Source organism: Martes martes, assembly GCF_963455335.1.
Source record: "Martes martes genome assembly, chromosome: 12".
NCBI classification, from domain to species: Eukaryota; Metazoa; Chordata; class Mammalia; order Carnivora; family Mustelidae; genus Martes; species Martes martes.
The window spans coordinates 86161805-86171989 of NC_137900.1; the positions used below are offsets into that span (position 1 = coordinate 86161805).

Sequence of the window (10185 nt, forward strand, 5' to 3'; positions counted from 1 at the left end):
GGTTGTGATCTGAATACAATTCACCAATGGACCAACTTATTCAACACAAACCAATAAATATCTATCTAGTTATAAAAAGTTTAAGTGATAGTGTCTTAATTACAAGATGAAACACACTAACACAGCCCCAGGCCCCCAAACATACAAACATTCATTAGCAATTTAAGGCAACTTGCACAACAAGCACTACAAGTGGCATAAAAAACTTCTTTATCAATATCATACTAGCAGTTGGCAATTCTAAACCCTACTCTCCGCTAACCTAAAATTAGATATTTTAATCTAGTGCTTGTTTTTTACCTTTGCCCCACAGGAAAAGGGGGGAAAAAAAGAAAAACCAAGAAGTTATGAATAAAATACGGAAATGCACGATTTGGCCATAGTTTAGTAAATCTACCAGTTTTTTTTTTCCCCATTAGCTCTCCCTCCTCCTCCCCATCTAACTTCCTTTCACATACCAATGCACACACACCACACACCTTTTTCCTATGTAATTCAGAATAACATAGATTATGAAGCATTTCATGATCATATTTTCATTACAAGAAACAGAAACACTAACAAAGATTTTCATGGTAAACATGAGATCAGAAATGTGGTCATCTCACACCTCAGCTGCTCAAAAATCAGCAGTGAACCTGTTTATTCTTTGTAGCCTTTCAGTGTTCTTTGGAGGTCAAAGAATTTACTAAAAAAATTCCTGTGTGCCCTTTGTATAAAACAGCACCACCACAGTATGCTTTTTTTTTTTTCAATGAAAGTAGAAAACTCTGAGGTGACTCAGAATTAACTTTTAAAGTCACAGAACTGAAATGTTAAACTGTCATGGAAAATATCTGATATTTTTCAGATATTTTCAGATTTGCATGACACGCTCATAGAAGGAAAAAGGCGTCAAATTATTAGCGAATTTCTCATTTCCTCCAAAGTATAGTTACACAAAACATGCTTTTAATTACTGGTAATGAATTATAACCTTCTTTTTACTTAAAATATCGAAAAGACTACTTCATTCTGTTAAAATAAAACAAACGTAATAGTCAGCATATATTTCCTCAAATCATCCTCCTTTGAAACCCCAAAAAGAGAGCAGTCTTCTATTATGACTAAATGAGTTCGTGTTTGTTATGAAAACCTAGAGCAACAACTGAAAATACCTAGCGCAACCAGTACATGGAATTCCTGAAAGGGTGATGGTGCATCAAAAGGCTAGCAACTCTGTTCTGATAGAATAATAAAAAACATCTAAAAGACTGTAAATTCAGCATTAATGGCATTTCCGGCAGGAAAACATTTCTAAAATTCCACCTCCAGTTTATTTCTTCATGACACAAACTGAAAGACCTCCTATCTAGATAGCTATCCACTGCAAATATTTCATACAAAATGGAAATCAGTCATTAGGATAAAAAGCCAGGAGAATTCATTTACTCTGCTTAGAACTTAAGTAGTTTCATTTACTTTTGGAGAAAAATATTAGTAAGTATAAAAGCGGGGGAAAAAATCCCCAACATTTCAAAGGTAAACTTTATTTTTTTTTCTATTCTGCTAATTCTATTGTTAGCATGTCAAATTACAAGAGATAATGAACATAAATTGTAAAACACTACAAAATGCTCATTATTACACTGAAAAATAAAACATCCCATAACAGTCTAATGTTTCGTGTATTTTCTTTTAAGCCCTATCAAACTGCCCAAAGTCCCATTGTGTTTTCAACGAAAAGGAAATATTTGTAGCACTAAAATGGGCTGATGTAAAATATTAAAGCCAGCCTGGTCTAAATGGAATGTTCAATAACATTTTTTTAAATGGTTCTGACCAATAGAGGAAATGAGACTATGAATGGGAAATTTGATTATGAGTTAAAATTACCATTGAGTTCTTTAAAATGTACTAATGAATAATTAATAGCAAATGCAGTTCCTAGGCTTCCCTTACGACATTCTCAAGTAGAACTGAAAGTAATGTCTCCACTAAAATCGATCATCTACATGTTATGCACAGGTGGGTACAGGAAGTACACACATGTAGAAAGACATTATGAAAATATATGCCCTTAATATGGGCTATAAGATAGATGTAAATTGGGTAAAAAAAATCAGCATCGTAAATTTTAGATCAGGATTTACAACGTTCATACATCAATATCAAAAGAAATCTCTGCTTAAAAAGCTTAAAAAGTCAAAAGCCTTAAAGAAATCCTTTGTTCCTATGATACTGTCTTCTACCCTCGATGGATTCTAGCCTCCTCCTTTGTGACACGGAATTTTATTGATCTCAAACATGTTCACATTCAGAAATTATTCTCCAAAGACATCCCAGGGGACTGCCAGCCACCTAGATACCACACATCACATACATCTTAAAAAAGGACAAGAGCTTTTAAAACATACCACTATATGGTCAGCAACATCAAGTGAAATTAACCAGGCTCTCTGCTAAACCGACTTTTCCCTTAACTGGTAAAAATACCAGATCTACTGAATTGGCAGTAAATGTCTGATGAGTTTATAAGTACACGAAGGCGCAGATTAACCCCCAAATCTCTCTCCTTCCGTAGCTCCTCATTCATTCCACAACTGAGCGCCTAAATGACCTATTTTCAGGTTACTTTCCTCACACCTGCCCGGTCACTGTCCTGATTGAGAAACTTCTTGCTGAAGCAATTAATTTTTAGTGCCTCCTAACTGTCCCGGGTGTTTGCATTCAATTTGAAATCTGTTACTTGTTAGACACTGTTCGGTCCTAGATCTTTCAGAGAATTGCGAGTTTATGGCGCAGAGAGGGGAGGAGGCGCTGATCTCCGAGAGCCTGCCCTTTATTCGGAAATGAGGAGATGTGAAAGGTGGAAGGCAGGGCAAATAAATAAATAAATCGGGTTTGCAGCCGGAGCGTTTGCCCGCCGGTACGAGCACCCTTTGTAATGCAGGCCTCCCGGGGCTATCGCCTGCGCTAATTGCTCCAGGGCGCTTTCCAAGTTCAAAAGTTCACCTTTTACGACCTCACAAAAGCTCCTTACACGTTACCAATAAAAACATTCCGCGGCAAACACCGAGGGGGGAAAATATCAAACAGATACAAATAAAACACCCCGCAGAGGAAGGGAGTTGGGGGCGGGGGGGGGGGGGGGCCGGGAGGCAAGTCGTCCCGGAGGAACCCGAGGACTTGGCCCGGACGTGGGGGCAGGGGGAGAGCCAGAGGAAGGGCCGGGCCAGGTGAGGAATTCTCAGCGCCCGGGTCCGGGACCGCGAAAGGGAAGGGGAGAGCTGAGCACGGGAAGGCGCGGACCCGGACGGGCCGCTTGGAGGGAGAGAAAAGACAGGTGTCCTGAGCCCCCGGTCGGGCCAGGGAGCTGAGCCTGCAGAGAAGGGGGCTGAGTACCGGCGGAGGCAGGAGCAGAGGAATGGGGTGTGGAGCAGGCACCGAAAGATCCGAAAAGGAAGCGCTGAGCCGGGAGCTAACGAACTGGGGGTCGGGGCAGAGGTGGAGGCTCGCGGTGCATATGGGGGTGGCAGGGGAAGCGCGGGACTACAGAGTAGGAAAGCGGCTCCAGAAAGGTGAGGGCAGAGAACGACTCGGACGAGGGTGTGGCGTTCGCGGAGGGAGGGGGCACCCGCGTGGGAGGGAGCCGAGGGCACGGGGGGAGGGGAGAGGAGGGCGCTGAAGGGACCCTCCGAGGGGAGAAAGGGGAAGCTCTGAGCACAGAGGACCCGAGGGGGAGGGAAACCCCCCACTGACGGGACGCGAGGTGGGGGGGCCGCCGAGAGTCCGCGCTGAAGGGACCCAGGGGGTGGGGAGGGCTCAGCGCTGAGGGGACCTGGGGGGAGGGAGGATTCGCGCACAGGGGACGGGGGGAGGGGAGGCCTGTGCTGAAGGGACAGGGGGGAGGGGGAAACGAAGGTCCGGGTTGAAGGAACCGGGCAGGGGGAGGGTCCGCACTGAGGGGAACCGGGAATGAGGGGGAGGGTCCACACTTAGGAGCACGGGGGAGGTGAGGGAGGGTCCGCGCTAAGGGGACCGGGGTGAAGGTCCACGCTGAGGGGACCCAGAGCCGCTGCGGCTTTCCAGAGAGTCGGCTGAGAGGAAAAGAACCCCGGGGGCAAGGGACAAGCGATCGGTTCTTCCTGGGCCCGGGTTCCACACGCCCCTCACCCACCGTTGCGCGGCGGCGGAGGGAGCGCGGCGGGCGGCTCTAGGAACCCCGCCGAGCCCCCGCCGCCTCCCCCTCCGCTAGGCGGCCGTTCGTCCCGCTCCATGCGGTGGTGCTCAGGGCCCGCGCTCGGTTCGCTGCTCCGCCATGACCGGCGCCCTCGTCCTCGTCGTCGTCGTCCGCCGGGGGGAGGGGGCTGTCAGGGGCCGGCGGAATCCCGGCCGCGGCGCTCTCTGGGCCCCGAGCCGCCCGGCTCCGCGCCCCTCCGCGCCGCGCCCCCTCAGCACTGGCCAGCTCCCTCCCCCGACGTCACGCGCCGCTGCCACGCACGGGCCCGAGGGGCACTCTGGGAATTGAAGTCCGCCGGCCGAAACCGGCCACGCGGGACCCCACTAATTGAAGGGGTGGGAAGAAGGATAAGCAGCCCTGAGAAGTGATGGCCAAGGCCTGTCAGTGTCACCAGTCGAGATAAGAACTTCTGATAAAAGTTTAACAAAGATTACTTCAGAGCCTTCTCTTTATTTGATTTTTCCAAGATCAAAGTACTCTGCGACTCCCCGAATCCCCCCTCATAGACAATGAGTCTTTCCTAGGGGCGGATCGGGAAGGAGCTGGGTGAGCACGTGCAATGAAGCCCAGCCCTGTGGGCGTGGCTTAGAGGGGGCGGAGCTTTGAGGTATTCACGAGGGACTTCCTCCGCGGCTTCAGGACAAATTGGACCAGAGATTAAAGGGCCGGAGTTTAACTCCAGGTGACTACGTTCGTATGCAAATGGAATCTATAAAACTCTGCTTTCCGGGGTACTCTTAAAAGCCTTTTACCTCCGGGTGGGCGGGAAAGACAACGGTTTCTCTTCCTCCTCTTTCATTTTCCACCTGCCCAACCGAATGGAAAATAAAGCTCCAGGCCATTGATGCCATTAAAGAAACTCTCAGGCTCTTGACTCCTGGTGTCTTGAAGGCCCCCGCATGAGAAACTCTTTACCCAGCCTTGTTCGCCTTTCCTTCTCCTTGGTTATCTTATCTGTAAAATGGGGTCAGAATAGGGACGAAGTCCAATCGAAAGATCGCAAACCCCACCCTATCCCCCCCCCTCGCCCCGCCGCCTCAGTTTCCCAGAGCAAAATGCCGGCTTTTGCGGTCTCCCCTGCTCCCAACCGAGCCTAACTTCTGCAGCCACCAGGTGGCGCACGGCCACCAGCCTCTGGGCCTGCCGGGGCATCTGCCTTGGGCGACCCTCCCAGGGAAGGACTTACTCTTGCTGCCACCCCAGGTCTAACTAAGCCCTACCTGACCTGCTTGAAGACAAAGAACAAGAACTCTTGCTTTGCCCGCCTCTCCCCTGCCGGGCCATGCCACAGCTTCCTCATGGCTGCCCCTTCCTCACCACCCCTGAATCCCATCCTACCAATCCAATGGCTCATCTCTCATCCCTGCTTATCCTGGCATTCACACCCCTGCCTGGTCTGAGCCCTGCCCACATTTCTCATCACACCCCTTTCCTCCCCTGCTACACAGGACGTTTTGCAACGCTTCCTTGCACTTTGAAGGTGTTACCTTCATTGGTCAACCTGTATTGTATCTTTAATCAGAAAAGTGCTGATCACTTTTCTGAGAGATTTACATGAACGCTATGTTGTCTAAACCTTGCACCTGCTCTATGAGGTAGCTCCAATGTTGTCTCTCTGATACACTGATGAAGTGACCCGGCAGTAACGGGGATTCCAAACCTAGTGCATCAGACATCAGAGCCTGAACCTTGGCACCTTCAAGCTGGAGCTCTGGCTGGCTTCATCCAACCCACTCCCAAACTCCTATTCATCTTTCAAGATCCTGTTCAAATATATCCTCAGGGACATGTTTTTAAATACTTCCCACAAGGAGACATCTAGATCCCCTCTGTGTTCCCTTACAGCTCTGTTGAGCTAATTGTTTCCCTACTACCATTCCTCAGCCCTGAGGGGGGAAAAAGCCTTTAGTGTGGTGTGAGGGGGAAGGGGGCAGACGACATGGATCCTCTGGGTCATACTCTCAGCCCTGGGTTCTAAAATAGGTCGGGACATTTGGCTTTCCTAGGCCTTCCAGAACTTCCCTTTCTTTTTCTCTCTCTCTTTTTTTTTTAAGTTGTTTTTTGGGTTTTGGTTTTTTGGTGTTTTTTTTTGAAAGATTTTATTTATTTATTTTTGACAGAGATCACAAGTAGGCAGAGAGGCAGGCCGGGGTGGGGGGGGAGCAGGCTCCCTGCTGAGCAGAGAGCCTGTTGCAGGCCGATCCTAGGAACCCGAGACTGCAACCCGAGCCGAAGGCAGAGGGTCCAACCCACTGAGCCACCCAGGTGCCCCTGGTTTTTGGTTTTTTGACAGAACACAAGCAGGGAGAGGAGCAGGCAAAAGGAGAGGGAGAAGCAGCCTCCCCACAGAGCAGGGAGCCCGATCTGGGGCTCAATCCCGGGACCCTGGGATCACAACTGTAGCCAAAGGCAGATGCCTAACCGACTGAGCCACCCAGGCACCCTCAGAACTTCCCTTTCTATCTCAGTCCTCTGGAGGTAGTGAGTTCCCCTTCCCTGGACATCCAATCAGAGGAAACCTGAAGGCCTGGGGTTTCCGTGGTGGACATATTCTAAGTTAACCCTCAAAGATGGGCCAAAAAGTTCATCAAATACTCAGCCCTTCGAAGCAACTCATCCTCCTCATTCAGACTCCAGCTTTGTTGCCACTTTCTCCTAAAAGCTTTTCTAGATCTGACTAGTCAAATCCCTTTCTTCACTCCCTCATCATTATAACCCCAGCTGCTGAGCACAGAGCCTGAACATAATAGACACTCAACAAGTAATTACTAAGTGGGTAAAAGGATGAATAAAACAGATCAGACTTTTCTACTTAATAACTGTGACCTCGGGCGTGTTACTTCTGAGCCTCAAAGTCCTGGTTTATAAGGCAAGGGAGAGAAAATAATGATAGTCGCTTCTTCATGCGGTTGTTATAAGAATTAACATGATGCGTGCAAAGCAGGTAATATAAGGCCTGGCCTACTAAATGGGACCTGTTATGTTAAAGAGGATCCTAATTCCCATTCACCCCTTCTCTGAAAACATCCCTTGGGAAAAGTCAACTACGTTGAGACTGAGAAAGGTGAGGGAAATGACAATGTGCTGAGACCTCAGCCACTGTCCTAAACGTACAGTCTTATAAGGTCGGCAGCTACCTTGTGGCCGGCACCTATGATGAAATCTTTTCCCTGCAGTGTTCCCTACCCCCCCTAACAATCCTGAGAAGTCAGTACTTTACCTCAATTTACGAATGAGGAAACAGGTTCGGAAGGACAGATGGAAAAGACTCCCATCATGTGCAGAAGTCCTAACAGAAGAGCTGGGAAGGAAAGTATGTAAGGATATGGAGACATCTTCAGGGGAGTTGTCCTGAGGCCAGAGGCAGACAGAGGAATAGGACAAAACAGGGAGACAGTTAAGAACAAAGCAGGTTTAAAAAAAAAAAAAAAGAAAGAAAGAAAAGAACAAAGCAGGTTTGAGCCCCATCATGGGTGGTGTTGTCAGACACTAATCAGATCAAATAACCATACAAACCCACAAGTGCACATAAGTTCTACAACTGACAACACACCTAGAAGTTCCTGGTGCTGCGGGAATGTGTGACAGGGTTCATTTCGGTCAGGGGTGAAGATCAGGGAGGCTTTCTGGGATAAGGAACATTGAAATAAGATGGAAAGAATGAATAGGAGTATGAGATTGAGCAGAGAGACAGTTTCAGGAGGAAGGAACAGCATATGCAAAGGTCCCATGGCCAGGTGGGAACTGAGAGAATCCATTGTGACTGGAGCCTGCTCAGGGAAAGAGGGGCAGGAGAGAATGGTGAAAAGAAGGAAAGCAGAGACCATGGGGCCCTCTTGTGGAGCAGCCAGCAGAGGGCAGAGTTTGGGGAGATAGTGGACTTTTTCTTCCAAAGCTAGCCAGAGAGCCAGAGCCAGGCTGGGAAAGAGAACCCCTGTGCTTTCAGTATATTTGGTCTATTATTTGAATAGCTAAGACATGCATTACAAAATTCCCAGATGCAAAAAAAGTATTCAACGAAAAGTAAACCTTTCTCCTTACTCTGATTCCCTGGTTTCCCTCCTGAGCAATAACCACCATACTGGTTTATAGTGTGTCCATTCACAGTCTGTGCACATAAGACCACACACCAGGGGCACCCGGGTGGCTAAGTCGGTTAAGCTTCTGCCTTTGGCTCAGGTCAGGATCCCAGAATCCTGGTATCGAACCCCCATATCACTGGGGGGTCTGCTTCTCCCTCTTCCCCACCCCCCTGTCTCAAATAAATAAAATCTTTTTTTTAAGATTTTATTTACTTATTTGACAGAGATCACAGGTAGGCAGAGAGGCAGGCAGAGAGAGAAAGGGAAGCAGGCTCCCTGCTGAGCGGAGAGCCGGATGCGGGGCTCCATCCCAAGACCCTGGGATCATGACCTGAGCCGAAGGCAGAGGCTTTAACCCACTGAGCCACCCAGGTGCCCCTCAAATAAAATCTTTAAAAAACAAAACAAAACACAAAAAGCAGCATATTCATGTTTTATACTAATCCAGCCCTGGTTTTGACACATTCCCTGATCTCTAGTCATGAAAGAAGCTAATCTGTACTGAACACCGGCTGCACGTGACTTGTCACAGCTCAGAGTCCAAGAGCACCAGACCTTGTGATAATCCAGTAGTTCTCAAATTATAAATCCTCTGGAGAACTTATTAAAACAGATTGCCGGGCCCCATCCCCAAAGTTTCTGCTTCCCGAGATCTGGGTTAGGGCCTGATAACTTGCATTTCTAAGTTCCCAGGTGATGCTGAGGCTGCTGGTCCTGGGGCCACGCTGCCAGACCACTCAAATAGCTGCTCGTGCGCAAGGTCTGTGCACTGTTGATTTATGTCTCTCCCACAAGGGAAGGCATAAAGGATGCAAGGAAACACACATACCAGCTAGAAAGTTTCATGGGTTAATAAATTCTATGAAGAAAAGGTGCAGGGGAGGGGATATGCACGAGTATATCCCCTACCGATTAGCGGTAAGGAAGGGCATTTGCTAGGCACTCCATAAATACTTGTTGAATGAAAAAAAAAAAAAAGGAAGGACATTTGAGGCATAATTAAAGGTTCCTTTTTGAGCAGCTGAAGTTTACAAGGGCAGGCAAACAGACACACACGGTGGAACTGTCTTGGCTCAGGGAAGGGTCACCTACAGAGTCAGTGTGGAGAGGAAAGAGAAGGGCGTCAGGCCCCGCGGGGGTGCGTAGAGGTGGACGGTCCTGCGAAGTGACTGCGAAGCAGCCTAGGGTGAGATAATTCGGGGAATCCTAAAGAAACCGAGAGAGAAGAGGGTTTGAGAAGGAGGCGTGATCCAGAGCCGTCGATTCTGGGAGGGTGGAGAGATGCCGCCTTGGGTGCGGTTACAGGAGCTCCGGGGGCCCTCCACGAGCCACCTCCCAAGTGGGATCGAAGAGCCCCGGAGCGAGGGGAGGGGCAGGGAACCTGAGGAGTGACGACAGGAGGCGGCTCCATTTGAAAAGTTTTGCAGCCTAGGAACCGGAGAAATGGAGCTCTCCCTTCCGAGGATGGGGAGGAGAAGGGGTGTTTAAACGCCAGGAGCTCCTGAAGTTGAGTTGGGGGTCCACGGGCGGGATTTTGGAGGGAAGAGGAAAAGAAACAAATGGGGGGGGGGAGTTGCTGAGCCGTGAAAAAGGCAGAGCTGGCGGGGTCTGGGTGTTGGGAGAGCTCAAAGGCTCGCCTGCCTTGGAAACACGACTCATCAGAACTTTACAACCACTCCAAAAGGAAAGCACTATTCCTCCCATTTTACAGATGAGGAAGCTGAGGCACAAAGAAGTGAAGGGACACACCCAAGGGGACCCAAGGTCCCCCATCTCACAGAGCAGGACCTCCGCCCGTGGGGGGACCCCGCGCTCCGCTTATTGGCCCCGCTGCTCCTGGGGACTCGGAACAAGACCCTTTTCTGTGTCCTCGCAGGGATG

At 48.9% G+C, this 10185-nt stretch overlaps 1 protein-coding gene across 1 annotated transcript in view; it reads right to left on the minus strand.

Annotated features, from left to right (window-relative positions):
• Nucleotides 1-4479, minus strand: part of NR6A1 (nuclear receptor subfamily 6 group A member 1) — a 221230-nt gene extending 216751 nt beyond the window's left edge. Inside the window, exon 1 of the mRNA XM_080820592.1 lies at nt 4160-4479. Within this exon, the coding sequence (XP_080676718.1) occupies nt 4160-4259 (100 nt within the window). The 5' untranslated portion in view covers nt 4260-4479. The remainder of the gene's footprint in view (nt 1-4159) is intronic.
• Between the last annotated feature and the right edge of the window lie 5706 nt (nt 4480-10185).